General features: G+C 34.0%; 1 protein-coding gene across 1 annotated transcript in view; it reads left to right on the forward strand.

The window, feature by feature from the left end:
- DOCK4 (dedicator of cytokinesis 4) overlaps window positions 1–17,751 on the forward strand; it is a 345,771-nt gene that overhangs the window by 309,099 nt on the left and 18,921 nt on the right. Inside the window, exons 37-43 of the mRNA XM_074195289.1 lie at window positions 2,712–2,798; window positions 4,023–4,127; window positions 7,172–7,313; window positions 8,428–8,594; window positions 12,487–12,573; window positions 14,806–14,982; window positions 16,501–16,584. Coding sequence (XP_074051390.1) covers window positions 2,712–2,798; window positions 4,023–4,127; window positions 7,172–7,313; window positions 8,428–8,594; window positions 12,487–12,573; window positions 14,806–14,982; window positions 16,501–16,584 — 849 coding nt within the window. The remainder of the gene's footprint in view (window positions 1–2,711; window positions 2,799–4,022; window positions 4,128–7,171; window positions 7,314–8,427; window positions 8,595–12,486; window positions 12,574–14,805; window positions 14,983–16,500; window positions 16,585–17,751) is intronic.

The raw sequence follows: 17,751 nt of genomic DNA on the forward strand, positions 1-17,751 counted from the left end.
TGCAAAATCCTCTGTATGTTCTCATTTATCTGTAGTATCCAATTTATTATTCTCCACAACTATTTTCATTGGTCCTTTTTATTTTTATTTTTTATTTTTGACCCTAGCCCAATTTTTTTCTTAGTAATAGTAATAATGATGATGAAAACAATAATTTCTCATTTATTTGTGTGTGGTTGACAAGCATTGTGCTGTGCTTTATTGTTATCTTAGTTGATGTCCAGAAGAACCCTGGAAGATAGGTCTTATTATAATCTTCATCTTACAGATGAGAAAACTGGGTCAAACAGAGAAACTAAAATGACTTGCCCAGGGTCATCCAACTAATAAGTATCTTAGGACAAATTTGAACTCACCTCTTCTTGACTCCAGGTCCAGTGTTGTATATACTAAATCATTTATCAATTCTTAAAAATGTTCTATAGCAGGGTGGCTAAGTGGCACAGTGGATAGAACACCGACCCTGGAGTTAGGAGTACCTAAATTCAAATCTAGCCTCAGGCACTTAATGATTACCTACCTGTGTGGCCTTGGACAAGCCACTTAACCCCATTACCTTGCAAAAACCTAAAAAAAATGTTCTGTAGCATGTCATTTTGTTTCTAACTAGAATTAAGTAAAATTTTAAATTTTATTTATATTGGAAATTCTGAAACATTACAATGTGCAATGAAAAAAAGCATTGAATTTGGAGACAGAGGACATGGCTTTGAATTTCAACTCCTCTTACTACCTTTTGTAACTGTGGAAAGTCAATTAATACCAGTGGACCTCAGTTCCCTCATCTGTAAAAAAGAGGGAGTTGAACCATAGGACTTGTATAATCCCTTCTAGGTCTAAATCTATAACTCTCTGACCACAAAACTAAGATGAAGAATCACTGATCAACTCATTTGTCTTGATATATAATTTTCCTTTCCTTTCCTTAATATATTATGTTTCTTTTCCTTTAGCCAGTTCATGTAGTATGAATGATACAGTACAAAGAGTTCAGGATTTCTTTATCATATGACGTGGATTTAAGACTTTGTCCTGTCCCTGTGAATAACTTTGGGTGACTCATTCCCCCTTTCCTTCTGATCTGTAAAATTAGGGGGTTGGTTTCCATGATCTCTGTAAGATCTCTAAATTTGTTCTGCTATCTTTTGCTGGACATTTACCACGTGATTTTATATTTAACGGAGCATTCAGATCCTTCAATAGTAGGTGCTTTATAGGTATCTAGTTTGGGACTAGGGGAAAAAACAAAGCATTGTAATTCTACATATATCATTGCTCTGCCAAAAAAGGATAATTTGATGCATCTCAAAATCTGAAGCAGAGAAAATGCTTTTTTTCCTATTCTGCCTTTTTTATTTGGTAAACAGCCTTGATATCCCACTATCCTGGCAGTAAAAAAAAAAATCCCTCTGTGCCTTTCCAAAGTCAAGTCTCTCATCTGTTGAGTTAATTGATGGTCACAGATTTAGTTTTATCTCTGCTGCTTGTAAAAAGCCATTCCCAGAAGTTTGTGTTAGATCTCAGAATATGTGCAGCACTGTGGTCAGCAAATAGCCAAATTTAGTGGGTGTTGTGTTAATGCCTCAGGGTCTAGGAGTGCAATTTAGGTAACTGAGGAGGAAAAGTTTCATCATGGTCCTGTCAGGAGAGGGTAATTGTTCCTCAGTGGTCAGCACTAATCACTGTCAGCAGCCAGTCTATTTCTTCTACTTTCTCTAGTCACTACTGAATTGAAATGACAGCTGTAAAAATAGTTTCTGCACTTAAAACTAGTAGATGTTGCTACTGAGACTTTAATCTTCTTTTCCCCTGCTTGGTCAAGAAAACATCTTAATATTTTCCAAGCTTCTTGGATTTTCAAACTCCCCTGAAACTCTCTCTCTCTCTCTCTCTCTCTCTCTCTCTCTCTCTCTCTCTCTCTCTCTCTCTCTCTCTCTCTCTCTCTCTCTCTGTCTCTGTCTCTGTCTCTCTCTCACACACACACACATAAGGTAGTGAGAGGTCAATATATTCAAAGGAACATGGCAAAGATTAATCAAGAATGTTTTTTTTGGTTTGTATGTGTGGAAGTAAGGTGTCTAAAAGCTGTGATTTCATTGGTATGAGAAACACTCAGAGTCAAAATTCCCTCCACTTTTGCAGATTGACAGTTTTTTCCTAACAACAGTATTAGTTGCCTACAGCATTAAGAGGTTAAGTGACTTCCCCATAGTCAAATAGTGAGTATGTGATAGAGGAGGATTTAATCCCAGTCTTTCTGACCTCAAGACCAGCCCTCTATGCCCCATCTTTCCTGACTCTCATGTAGGGAATGTACTATTACATGTTTAACAATCTGCCTTCTGAGGAGGGGGAATGTGCTTATAATACAATTTGACTTTACATCATTAACATTTTCTCCATTATCTTCCTAAATCTAGACAATCAGCAAAACTATCAATCCCTGATTTGTAGTCTTTGCTAATTTCTAAGGTATAAATGCTCACATTGAAAATTTAACAGGGGGTGGAACTGGTTCAAGCTGACTCTAGACATACTTCTGCAAGACATAAATATACTCTATTTAAAAAACCCCCCCAACAAATCTGTGATCTAGGCAATTTGGAATTTCCACTGCAAAATAAACTACTTAAAAGAAGTATATTATAGCTAAGGTATAAGTTACATGGCATGATGGCCAAATTGTTTCTGTATCATTTGTTTGTCCACAGTGTTGGGAGAATGGTATTATCCTGTGCCGGAAGATCGCAGAGCAGTATGAAAGCTATTATGACTACAGAAACCTGAGCAAGATGCGGGTAATGTACCTGGTAGAGGCTAATCAAGGGGTTAAGGCAGCATCTTTTTCCAATTAATTTTTTAAAGGACATTTGTGAATTTAAATTTCACTTTTAGTAAGGCAAATCTTATTTTGAAATGTTTTAAAATTGTTTCCTGTGAAATGTGCACTGAAGTTAGAAACAGTAAATGAAACTACCTGATTATTTCTGTAGACCTCCAATTTGTTTACTGGGTAGGTGGAGGGATTGTGGAGCATTAGTATCTGATCTATACTTATACACTAAATCTTCAGCACATAATCTAAATTTTGGTGTGATTTTTTTACTTTTATTAAAAAATGCTCTTCATCATCTCACAAAGCAATAGATAAACATATATACACATATATATATACATATGTATATATATATATATATATATATATATATATATATATATGTATTTCTAACAATACAAAAATCTGCTGAACCTAGCACTGGAAACTGTTAAGTTAACCCAATTAATTTTTGACTGAAGTCTAAGGAATGCTTGCCTCCTCTGAAAGGAAAAGATAACCATTTATAGGAGTGAAATCCACACTTGTGTATATCATACCACCAAATTCTACATGATATACAAGTGTAATTTATTATTTTTTTTAAACTTTTATTTATTTATTTAAGGTAATGGAGTTAAGTGACCTTCCCAAGTCACACAGCTAGGCAATTATTGTCTGAGGTCAAATTTGAAATCAGGTCCTCCTGACTCCAGGGCCCGTGCTCTATCCTCTGCGCCACCTAGCTGCCCCATGGTGTAATTTATTATTCATGGAAAACTGTATTCACTTGTTTTGAAAAATACCTCCCACTCCCTTCAATGCCACCCCCTCCAATACTTCCAATTTCCTGTCACTTTCCTTATCACTGAATTCCAGGAGACTAAAAAGACATATGAAATTGGTCACTTGAATTCCCTGAGTGAATATGCATTGTTTGATTTAAAATGCAAAAGGTTTTGATTCTGGCTTTCCATATTAAACTATCTTTCATTGTGAATAATACATTGCATGATTGTGTTGTGAATAGAAATAATTCAATGCAATTTGAGCATACATTTCACCCAGGAACACAAGGAAGTATATGAAAACCATCTTTCTGGAAATTAAACTAAGAAGTTCAAATATTCAGAAAACAGTAGACTCTGTCAACTATTGGTATTAAAGGTTAGTCAAAAATGTTTAGAACTTTTCTTATGTTTCTCAGATGATGGAAGCTTCTTTGTATGACAAGATCATGGACCAACAACGTCTTGAACCAGAGTTTTTTAGGGTTGGATTTTATGGGAAAAAATTTCCATTTTTCTTAAGAGTGAGTACATGAATTTTTTGTTTTCTTCCAAACTTCCAACATCAATTCCTCCCAATAGAAGGACTATAGCATGTTAGAACGCCCTTTCTGAAAATGTTAGAAAATATTTATATTATATTTTTATCTTTTTAAGCTAGAAACCTAATAATAATCTTCAATAGTACAGATTAAGAATTATTTAAATCCTTCAAAATAAGGGCTTATTATTGGTTATTGGATATGCTGTGTTGAATAATTATAGTTACTTCTTTTTAGTCTTATGTTTCAAATTAATGGAAACATATCAAAAAGGTACAGTAATTCTACAACCTGGAATGTGAACCTGGAAGAAAGAGAATTTTTTACTGAATTGTTTTATGAGGGAAAAAGTCAACAAAATATTATCAATGAAATTCCTGGGGATTACTAATAATAATCATTTTCTAAAAAAATAACAATTTTCTACAACAATAACCATTTTCTACAAAATAAATTGTTCATAAATTTCTAGCTAATAAAAAGAACTATATAATACTAACATCTATATATTAAGATTTAAGATTAAAAATATTTAATTCTTATTTTCTCTAAACCTTAAACTTGAACTCCATTCTCTGTTTTTCTTATGTTATTTCAAGAAATAAATGAAAAATTTAAAGTGGAGCCATTGCAAAAATGAAATATAAGTACTTTGACATCCAAGTTGAAGATTTGGGGGAAAATAAGAATAAATAATTTTAACCTTAAATCTTAACATATATATATATATATATATATATATATATATACACCTAGTACTAATGGTGCCTCAAATTTTACTTTGTAGCTGAACATATATTTGACAATTTGAAGTTGGGGGAATAAAAGAAGGAAAGATGGAGTTAGAATTCATATAATTTTTAAAATTATCTTTATATTAAAATAACTGACCATCTCCTGAGTGTTTGCATTCATATTCAGAGTTTTATATTCCAAAACTCCAATCAGGTCAAGCCAAATATCAGTTTGGTAACTCACTGACCATTTATCCTAATGACTGATTGAATTTCTTCAGTGACATACTTTCTATATACCATGATGCTCTGACATTACATAACCTTTGGTTTTCATTTTATTTTAATAACAGAGTATTTCTATATTTTGAGTCATGGACAAGATCTGAGGACCAAGAAAACAAGATTTGTCTAACTCAGAACAAAATGAAACAATGAAACTTTCAAAAACAATTTAACTTTTAAAAACAACTTTCAAAAGAAACTACTTTTATTGAATTCAAAAAGAATTAACATGTCAGCATTTTGAAAGTAGAACTTTTATCAGCAAACATGCAGAACAAGGTCCATATAGACTAAAGTGTGTACATATTTGCCTAAGATATTGTGCAAGATGGGGCAAAACATAATTACCATGAAGAGAACACAAAAGGTGATGGTATTTAAAATGGGAAATAGAAGGGGAAAAAACTATTCCCCCCCATCTCTCACAGTAAAACCTGGGAACTCTGCCCAAGACATTCTAGCTCAGTATCTATGAAGAATAATGTGAAACACATTAGGTATCTAGTAAGCACAATTAATGTCAATTAAAATTGCAATAAGAAAGATCTGTAAGAGGTATGAGCATTAATTTTCAAAGGCAGTTTAGAAAATTAGAAAACTGCACCAGTTAATAGAATAAATTTCATTAAATAAGTCCCTTGAAATGTTTTATCCAGGGTATATATCAATTTCTAAATCATTTCTCTTTTTAAAATATTTCTTGCATATTAATGTGATTTTCTACTGAACAAAAGGAAAGCATTACCCTCTGTTGGCTAAAGATATGAACTGCAGGACTACACTTCAAAAAATTATTGATTCAGATGTTCTATTCATGTTCCTTCAAATAGAACTTCTTTCTCTTTCCTGATAAGTCAAGGCAATTTAAAACTATAAAGTATATGTATCATTCATTTTTTTCTTATAGAAAGTAGTTTAACAAGTATAGCTGCCCTGGCAGAAGCTTTACTTTCTCTGAAGTCATTATGATGTGAAATCTCACATATATATGAGATTTATACGTATATATACATGTGTGTTTCTATATGCACATGAATATACATATATACATAATCCTATCAGGAGAAGGTCCTGATATAATTAAGAAAGGGAAATTGCAATGAGAATTTATGACCCATTGCCAATGTCTCAGAAGTACCATCTGAATGGAGGTGTTCTTGATTCCAAAGCCAGCTTTCCTCTCTGCTACATAGTGATTCCATTATATATATATATATATATATATATATATATATATATATATATATATATATATATATGTATATACTGTTTCTCTCTGTACCAAGTAATACTAGAACAAGTCAACAAGTCCCCAATGTACACCAAATAATAAAGTTCATTTCAAAATTATTTCTTTTTTCCCTTATATCTTTATTGAGATCATAAAGGTTTATTTATAACTCTCACAGATTTTATAGAACTATTGTCCTAAGAAAACACAAGCATTGCTTTTAAAAAAAAGGCTTAAACATTAAATGATGAGTGATGGTTTAGACTCATTCATATGTCTATGTATGAGCTATTCATTTGATATTTTTGGTGGTGACAACTAGAGATAGGAGGGGATGATGATTTTTCGCTAGGACTGAATCATGACTTGGGGTTCTAGAATTTAGAGCAGGATTGGATTTTTGAAATAATCTAGTCCAAGTCTCTCATTTTCCTTATGCATGTTTGCATTCAGATTGAAGAGATTGGTTTTGTTTTCAAAGTTTCATACTCTGAACAAATCCTTCAATCCTGTAAGAAAATCTATAAGATTTAGTATAGTATAGTATATGCTAAAAGGTCATTTCAGAAACTGTGAAACAAAGCATGTAGTATTTAGTTTGCATATTCTAAAATGAGTTCAGCTTCTCATTTTCAGGCTAGAACACTACTTTATGAAGTCAAGTTGATGTAAAGATGTCAGTGTTCATTTTAATATTTCTATCCTCAATGTGATGGTACTTCAGACAGCTTGATAATTTGCTTATTGTTTTATTTTTCTTACCCCTCCCCCTCTAGAACAAAGAATTTGTTTGCCGAGGGCATGACTATGAAAGGCTGGAAGCTTTCCAACAAAGGATGCTGAATGAGTTCCCACATGCCATTGCTATGCAACATGCCAATCAACCTGATGAGACCATCTTTCAGGCAGAAGCACAGTGTATCCATATATATGCAGAAGGGTAGTATTCTTGTGAAATGGCACTAGCCATTCATTGCCCAATTCTTTTTCTAGAGTTGTTGAGTAGTTACTCTATATTTTGGGTGGGGGGAGAATGGAGGTGGTGCATATCTGCAAACTATGTTTCTGTGTCTGTGTGTTTCTGCCTCTTTCTTCTCATTTAATTTCAATGAGTTCCTGGCAAACAGTTTCCAGCTGCTCTGTTTTTAAATGATGATTAGAGTTGAAAAGAAATCCTTTATATAGGAAAATCTCCTTTTAATTAAAATTATTCTCCAGCACAGCCATGCTTTTGAAAGCAATTTTAGCAGTTCCTCTTAAAGTAATTTGCTTGCATATTATATAGTAGCAACTAGTTCAGTTCAAGAAAGGGTAGCACAGTTTAATTTTGCTTTTTTTTTTTGGTATTTTCCCTTTTTAATTTGGCATTTTGAAAAAGAATGTAGAAAAGTGGGACAATATTAATTGCCATTAATCTTACTCACCAATATATGTCTAAAGAACCAGTGATCTTATCTGTCCCAATCAGCCTCCAGCTATGAAACTATTATTCTTTAAATCATTTGGAAGTTTATTTTTTGGGGGGGGTACCTATGAATACCATTTCAAAACTTAAACATAAATAAATAAAGGAAATAGGGATTGAACCTCTTTTTCTTATAATGGTACAAAAGGAAATGCATATAAATAGATTTAGTGTTCCATTGTGATTGATAAAAATGGGTCAGTCATAAACAAAATCAAATCAAAATTTTTAAAAAGTTCTTCATAAATTATTTATACCATTGAAACAAACACATTTCAAATTTACCTGCCTAGAATCAGCAGCAGTTGATTCTTGGTCCAAAGATTTCAGAAATATTTCTATTAATTTGGTCCTCAGTTATTTTCTGCTGATTTAAAAGGGGGGGGGGGAGTAGAGTATCCCAGAACTGAATGGAGCCTACAGCTCCTGTCTACTGCTATTTGTGTAGTCCTCACCATAAAGGAGGAATCAATGATCTACAATTTGATTCTTGAAAGCCTTTAGATCCAGATAAATATCCTTGGCTTTTGCAATTCCAGGTTTCTTTCCTTAATCATTTGAATACAGATCTGCAGATATATGCTGTGACTCCTATCCCTGAGAGCCAGGAAGTATTGCAGAGAGAAGGCATTCCAGACAACATCAAAAGCTTTTATAAAGTGAATCATATCTGGAGATTTCGCTATGATAGGCCATTCCACAAAGGAACGAAAGATAAGGAAAATGAATTCAAGGTATCATTAACTTACTTTATGTCACATCTCCTCAACTATATATAGAAAACTCTTTGAAGGCAAGAGAATGAATCTTCTCATTCTCTTGAATTTTCTAAAGTAGATAACACAGGAAATAGTAGGATCTGTATAAATAACTGCTTATCTTGATAATTAATTGAACTTTACTAGCAAACTTTTGTAGCTAAAGGAGAAATGGATTCAGAAGACTAAAATTCTAATCCAGTCCTTAGTCTCTAGTCCCACTGGGCTTTGTGGTCTGGGATAATTACTTTTGGGGCTACAGTTTTCTTATCTGTAAATTAATGGTCATGTACAAGAAAAACTGTAAGGACCTTTTTTATCACTATCTATGATTTTAGCATTAATTATATTATGAGAACTTCAAGGAACTTATTCCCAGATACAGTGCAATGAAGTTTAATATGAAGAATTTTAATGTTATGAATTTCAAACAAATTTTCTACACTTAGTAACCAATTTCATAGCCTTTGGACAATCTTGTTATTTTTTTAAATTGCTATTTTTTTTTATTAGAGAGGGTGTATTTAGAACTTGTCATATGACCAAGGTGAAGGCATACCTTTTGTTTCTGCCTACTTATCTAATCATCTGGCTCTTCTTATGTATGTCATATATTACTGTGATTTGGGGACTTTCACAAGTAAAAGATAATAGAACTCTTTAACCATGCCATCTGGGGAGAAAGGCAAAATTCTTCAGCAGACAAAATATAATATGACTCTCTAGTCCTAAAAGTGGACATTTTGGAGACTAGATGCATCACTTAAGAGAGGGAGTAAGGACCTTTTAAAATCTAATCATTGATATAGCTTAGTTTGATTTGAAAGGGATCTCTTTTTTAAAAAAAAAATTTTAGGTTTTTGCAAGACAATGGGATTAAGTGATATCACCATCACATTATCTCTCATAATTTTTTCATAAAACTACAGACTGAACATAAGACCTCATCATCTTTCCGGTTTTTGAGATATTAACCATACCAATATTTTTTTCCAAAACAGCACATTCAGATGAATGCGAAGGGGTTGATGTTCAAAAACTTTCTGTGTTTTCTGAACATTTTTAGCTTGTATTTCTGTAAGTTTTGCAAGTCATATAGCTAAGTAATTATTTAGTGTCTGAGGTCAGATTTCAACTCTGGTCCTCCTGACTCCAGGACTAGTGCTGTATTCACTGTGCTACCTAGCTGCCCCTGGAAGAGATCTTAAGAGATTATCCAGTAGAAAACATTTCTGGGTGGTCCCATTGTAAAAATAATTAAATTCTTAGTAAATGTTTATTGTTGATTTGCATTCTCTTTGTTTTCCAAGCACCAATATAAATTTTCCTATTTAACTCTTACCCATAGTCGACCTTTTTATATAGGTATGGGAGGGAGAAGGCCAGATAAGAGACTTTATCAATATAGAAAACTTATGATGTGGATACTCCCTTTAAGCAAGGCAACCAGCAAGTTGTCACTAAGTGATTTGTGGTCCTGAGTACCTAGTGCCCTGGAAGATTATGGTCTTGCATATTTGCTTATGGTCTTGTAAATAGCACTTGGGACAGCTAGGTGGTTCCATGGATAGGTTGCCAGCCTGAAGTAGAAAAACAAATCTTTGTGAGTTCAAATCTAGTCTCAGACATTTATTAGCTGTATGACCCTGGGCAAGTCACTTAATTGCATTATTTCCTCATCTTTAAATGAATTGGAGAAGGAAATAGCCAACCATTGTCTTTTCCAAGAAAGCCCCAAATCGAGTCACAAAGAGTTGGATACAACAGGAAAACAACTAAACAACAGCAACAAGAAGTAGTGAGCAAGTTTAGGGGGAAGAAATATATCTAGAGCTTCTTGAATTGAAGGATGGTCCGTGATGTCACCATCACATTATCTCTCATAATTTTTCATAAAACTGCAGACTGAACACAGGACCTCATCATCTTTCTGGTTTTTGAGATATTAACCATACCAATTTTTTTTTTTCCAAAACAGCACATTCAGATGAATGTGATGGGGTTGCTGTTCAAAAACTTTCTGTGTTTTCTGAACATTTTTAGCTTGTACATATTTCTGTAAGTTTTGCAAAATTCTTTATATGTAGCATCTCATTTGATTCTCACTGCAACTCAGGGAGGTTAGGTGCTATCATCTCTATTTTATAGATTGGAAAAACTGAGGATTAGAAAATTCAAATAACTTTTCCAGGGTAATAAAAATAGTAAGTGTCTGAGGCAGGTTTTAATTAGATGTTTCTGATTCCAGGTTCAACACTCTATCATCTGCACCATCTAGTTGTTTATAGTTACTATAAATGTAAAACAGATCTCCTGGTGGCCCACCTCTTGGTGGTAAGCTTCTCTATTCTTAGGTGACGTTCACTTCCATATGATAGGCACAGAGGCTTTCTTTCTGGGTCTATACTTTGAACCTCTCCACTTTGATAAATCCTACCAGTACAGCTAGTATTCTGTTGACATTACTTGAGAGCCCCCCCCCCCCCCACCAAATCACTACTATATCACAGTAAGGTACTAAAGTAAGCTGAAGAATTCCACTAAAAATGACTAGATATAAAATTTATTTTTCTTTCCTACCTTGGAAATGAAATATGGCATACTAATAGTCAGATTCAGAGCTAGGACCTGAGTTAAAGTTTTCCTTATGGCTTACTCTTTATGTGACTCTGGACAAATGACTTAACTTCTCAATGTTCTGGGTAACTGTCCAGGATTATACACTGCAGAAAAAGTGTGGTAGAGGAAATTTCTTTGTTTGTAATTTCCTTATGCCAATCAAGTTATAGCTGTAATATCTAATCCTCTACCTTCTTCCTTAAGTCATATATATATGTAAGAAGGGGAGAGAGAGAGAGAGAGAGAGAGAGAGAGAGAGAGAGAGAGAGAGAGAGAGAGAGAGAGAGATAATAGCTTTTTAGTCTTGAGGACACACCTGGGGAAAGGAGAAAAACAAAGTAGATATCTTTAGAAGACTGAAGGTCAAAATATGGGTTAAAAGAAGCACTTTTAAAAGAGTACTTTTAAGGCTATTTGTTTCCTGTTTATCAGTGCCTTGATAATTATAAACACCAGTGCAGAAGGGATTACTGAACAAGGTCTTCTTTTGACTAGTTCTACCACTTTCCAATTTCTTTATCTTTGATTAAATTATTCTTTATCTATGATTCAATTATTTTGATGTGTTTACCAGTTTATCTTTCACAAAACCTTTGTTCATTGCTGGGACACTGATGTGAACCTGAGACTACTGGCATGTTTTTACAAGCTAAGAATGGTTTTGAGTGTGGTCCTAGTGGCAGCCTGTATATCTGTCACTCAAGGACCAATCTAGCCAAGTCTGTAGGTACTTATCACAAAATTGGTCAAAAGCGGTATTTTTTTTTTAACAGCAACAACTCTTTTAAGAGTTGGCTATTAAACATAAATGGAGGGGGTTTGTGATCTTTGTTGCTGAAGAAAACAACTCAAAGTTATGGATGAATGAAATACTGAATACTGAAGTCAGTTATCTAGGTACCTAAGCCTTAAGAAGTAACTGGTTAGTGTTTAGTGGTTAATCCTATTTGGGATAGATCAAAGAAGAAAACATGAAGTCTCTCTTTACTCATTATAATCGTTCTGGGAGATTGAATATCTATAGTGGAAGAAAAAGATATCAGAATATAAACCAAAAAAAGATGAATATGAACTTAGGACAATGTTTTCTATATTGTAGGTGCAGGAGAAATAAATTAAAAGCAGACCAGGGTAATTGAATTGACAAAAGTGGGCAAGAATAAACAAAGAATGAGAAAATTGAAAAGTAAGCATGAATCTTAGCTCGGTAACTTGTTTTCATTTTTATATTTGTGTCTGCATTTTCTAGAGTCTCTGGGTAGAGAGAACTTCATTGATTTTAGTACAGAGTTTGCCTGGAATTTCCCGCTGGTTTGAGGTGGAAAAGCGTGAAGTGGTAAGGATCAAAGTTTACAGCTAAGCAGTTCTTCACAATTGTTTACTTGATGCAATGATATTCATTATTTTTGTTTGAGTCTGTTCTCCTTCATGTGAACATTGCGATCATGAGTTAATGAATGTTTATTACACCAAGCACCATTCCCAAATAGGTTCCATGTTCAAAAATCACAATATTCATACCCACTGGAAGTTTTGGGGCATGTTTGGCCCCATAGTTGCGCTAGCATATTGGTGCAGTATGATCCATCTTGCTGAATGCCTTGAACCATGAATAGTGGCATATCATTTGTCTAAGCAGATCCAGGCACAGAAAAAAAGCCAAATGCAGATAGATAGGAGTCATCTGGAAATCTTGGCTAAAGACACAAGCACAATTCTAATCAATGCCACCACTGCCAATTTCAAGATCTGAGAAATAGCGGTAGCAGCAGGAGCCAAACTAAGTTTCCCACTGAGCCTGATGGTTGGAACTGTGCTGCTGCCATCCACCAGTTTTTAGTTTCTACTCACCTAGACCTTGCCATACCCCTTGGGTCTCACAGCACCTGATCTCCCCACTTCATAAGTTTTGGTCTATCTTGTAGAAATGAGGCCAGCTCTCTCAATGATCCCCACCTGCTTCCATCCTGCATGAGATGTGCTAATACTGAACTTATTTTCAGCCACTGTTTTGTAGCTTTTCCAAAGGATAGTGACCTTGCCAACAAAGAAGCAGGTGCAAGTGATCTCCCAAGTCATCTGCCAAGAATCCCTTGTCCTACCTGAAATATTCAGTGAACAGTGAAACTTCTCCTAACATGACATGTTCAGTTAAACTAATAATTGAATGACATCTTCATTTCAGAATGGCAAAAAAAAACCCCAAAACAAAGACCAAGTAAATTCAAACCCCAAGCAAATTGAATATATATATATATATAGAATTAGAAAAAGAAAATTCCATATTTTGAGACTTGAGTTGATATAACTGAAATGTAAATTTTTTCTCTTATGTTAAAGCATGCTCATCATTTAGTAGAAATATTGGAACTGGATGCTAAGTGCATTACATGGAGAGTCTTTTCCACCTTGGAAGGTTTAGAAATTTCTAGCAATAGCTTAGATCTAAATTTCTGTATTAGAACTACAACAAAAAGAGGGGAAAAAACTAGGGAAAAGTAACATGTACATGAAGACAGACACAATTTGTAACACAGCAATTGAGATGTCATTTCTATTTCCTTTAAAAGATAATTCACATTTAGGCATACAAATTGTGTCCTAAAACATGCCAATTTTAGACATAATAACTGATTTAATTCTATTACCATGGTTATAAATGATTTCTCTTTCCCCAGTGTTGGTCTTAGATATTGTAAGAAATCTTTAATGATGTCAACCTTACCATCCTAACAGAAAGAAGGTAAATCTGGCTGCCTTTTAATCCAATAGTTCAGCAGCCTTTCTCTCCAAGGAGAATGCCTTTTTTTTTTGTATTCAGTTAAATAAGCTGATAATTAGTCAAGGATGACAATAATTTCCAAAGCTTTTTTTAATGATTAATCATTCCCACCCAATCCTATAGCAGATCATTAAAAAAAATTGTACATCAGTCATAAAAAAGACTGCCCTTCAATAGGAAGACCTCTAGGATCTAAGTCACTTTTAAAAAAAATAATTTTCATCTTTTCTATAATGTGCCAAGTTTTATAGTCTTATGCAAATGCTCTATAACTCTTACTAGACTGTATTCTATGAAGGCAGGAATTATTCCAGATTCATCATTGTGCCGTAATCTCTTCTAGTATCATGCTTTTCCACATAGTAGTTGAGTGGTAAATATTTTTTGATTATTATCATAAAAATCACAGTTTTGGCATATTTCTCAAATAAGTTGTCATATAGTAAATAAAATAAAAATCTGTTTTAAGAAAGAGATAATCAGTCTTGTATCAAAAAGTAAAGAAATTTGCTTTGGAGAATTAATTTGAATACAGTCAATTCTTGATTACTCATTCCGGTGAATAACTGAAAATTGCTCACAATCCCAACTTCAGTTCAGTTAGTGAATTTAGCCTTTCCTTCCTTCTAAAACTTTGTAGATAGTTTAATTTTTCCACTCACAGTCATTGACTAACTTGGAGTATGATGGAAGAATTGATGAAACCCAAAGGATTATAGGCAATCTAAACGGGCTAATCAAGTCTTGGAGTTATTCAATGTGCTTTTGTGACTAATTGCTTTTTAGGTGGAAATGAGTCCTCTGGAAAATGCAATTGAAGTGTTGGAAAATAAAAATCAGCAGCTGAAGACGCTGATTAGCCAGTGTCAAACTCGGCAGATGCAAAATATTAACCCACTCACAATGTGTCTGAATGGTGTCATAGATGCAGCAGTTAATGGTGGAGTTTCCAGGTACCAAGAGGTGAGGATTTTATATAAAAGCAACTGACATTTAATAGTGCTTCATGGGTTATAAAATGCTTTGTGGTATCTTCTTTGAACAGCACAACTCTGAGAAGCAGGTGATGTAATATCCCTGTTGAATATCATCCCAGATGAATGACATCTTCATTTCAGAATGGTAAAAAAACAAAACAAAAACCAAATAAATTCAAAATTTCATCCCAGATGAAAAAATTAGAGGCCTTGCCCATGGTTAAATTCACATGGTTGACCATAGAACACAGGAGTCTGAAATACCCAAAATTTACCAGCCCACAAAAATAGCTTAGTGTATATATCTATATCTATATCTATATCTATATCTATATCTATATGAATATCAAAATGAATAAAAATGAAATGAATAAATGAAATTTTGACTGTGATGTGGTTAATTAAAGCCATAACTTTCTGCAGATATGGTGATGGAACCTAAATAGAATCCTCTGAATCTAAATAGAATGATATAACTTGCCAGAGTTAAATTCATTAATGGTCACCATTAATATAAAAATTTCCTCAAGAATATTGTGCCTCAATTAATTTTAATTAAAACACACTAATGTTTAATTAAAAACATTATAGAACCTCTGGCCTCTTCTTAAGATTCATCCTTTTCATGATTACTGATTTATAGTGTTCATAGCCACACTTACTTTTTACAGTTAATCTTGATCTCCAGGGATGAGTCCAACCACCTCCTTGTAATTTATTTGATATTTTCTTAGAGTTTATAGTATCTATTGAAGACCCACTTTGACACCTCAGTGGAACACAGAAGTGATTATGGGTTCCCCAAAACTATATGTATGGTAGCAGTAAGCAAACTATGGCAAGTTCTACTAAGTAAAAATATGAGCAGACTGAAATTTTGGTCAAGGACCAGCCCAGTTAGCTATGTTCTGATGAACTTATCACAAGGTTAGCTTCAGAGTGATGAACATTTAACCACAGTAACTCTCTTAGACTATGAATTCATAAGGAGGTTGTAATATTCCTTCTTAAGGAACCAGTCAATTATCAATTATTTATATAACATTCACTATGTACTATCCATTGTAATGAACTTGTGGAAATACAGTCCCTACCCTGGAAAGGTAGGAAGAGACAGGTAAACTAGTACACATAACACATACAGAGGAAATAGCTTCAGTGACAGATGATGAATCCTTGAAGTATTGAGGAAGTGTTCACAAAGTCATAGGAAGAGAGCTGGAAGAGACTTTAGACTATTTAGACCGAAATTCCCTCATTTAACAACTAAGGAAACTGAAGCATGGAGTTGTTAATTGACTTATCTAAAGACTACACAGAAGAACGATTTGAGCCCAGGTTTACTGACTATATAACCATTGATCTTTATACTGAACATGTGCATGTGGTTTGTCTTCACTTCAATTAGATCAGAAGAAATGATCACAATTTTTAAAATGTTGCATTTGCATGTGACCTACAGGGTTTGCAGTAGATGTGACTACAATGTTTGTGTTTTTGGCAGGCATTCTTTGTGAAAGAATACATTTTAAACCATCCAGAAGATGGAGAGAAAATCACACGCTTGAGAGAGCTGATGCTTGAGCAGGTAAGAAAAAAAATTGATGATGTCCTACTTATCCATCTTTATCCCAGAATCTGTTTAAATGCATATATGTGTGTGTATGTGTGTGTAAACATATACATACATACAAACATGTGTGTGTTTGTGTGTGTATGTTTGTATGTATAGACAACCTCCATGAAAGTTCTACTCAAGTCTTTTTCTGTGGTTTGAAATATAGTTCAAAGGCTATAATCCCAGAATGGAAGCTTTGGTAGACCTTACCAAGTTGGACATGGTTTAGGTATGGGCTAGTGAGACTGTATGTTTACCACTGCAAGACAAGTGTAGCCCAATTCAGTTAGATATGTCACTAGAATTTTGGCCATGAGAAAATTGGATTTCTTCAGGCACAACTAACTCATGAAATATATTAAGATAAAGATAGCCATCTTCCTCAGGATGAGGGTACCCCCACAATTTTGTTCTTGGGCCTTAGGGGTAATAAAACATATTGTTGTTTAGTCTTTTTTAATTATGTCCAACTCTTTGTGACCATATTTGTGGTTTTTTGATAAAGATACTGGAGTGGTTTGCCATTTCCTTCTCTAACTCATTTTATAGAGGAGGATCTGAGGCAAACAGAATTATTTACTTGCCCAGTGTCACACAGCTAGTAAGTATTTGAGGTCAGATTTGAATTCCCCAGGACGAGTCTCCTTGACTCCAGATCAGATACTCTATTCACTACACCACCTAACTTCATCTTTGGGTTATCAATTCTTACCTATTATTTATCACTCTGTCTCCACTTTGTCTGTCCTATTCAAAGTAAAAATAAACCTAATGGTGACTAGATTAAGTAAACTACAATGACTTTTAAGGTCCTGTCCTCATCTTAGAGCTATGATCCCAGTTTAGGCAGATTCTGACAAGCACTTATGTTCTTTCAATGTCTGACAAGCACTTATGTTCTTTCAATGGTTTTCTGTAGAAATCACATCAACATTTCACTAAAGCAGAAGCCCTTAAAGGGGATTCATGAACTTATTTTTTTTTCATTTTTCAATTTTTACCTCGGCCACATGCAAAAGCAAGTTTCAACATTTACTTCCAGAACCTTGAGTTTCAATTCCTTCCTTTCTTCCCATCCCACACCCCCCATTGAGAAAGTAAGTTACTTGGTGTAGGTTAAAAATATATAGCCATAAA

Source organism: Macrotis lagotis, chromosome 7 (assembly GCF_037893015.1).
Source record: "Macrotis lagotis isolate mMagLag1 chromosome 7, bilby.v1.9.chrom.fasta, whole genome shotgun sequence".
NCBI classification, from domain to species: Eukaryota; Metazoa; Chordata; class Mammalia; order Peramelemorphia; family Peramelidae; genus Macrotis; species Macrotis lagotis.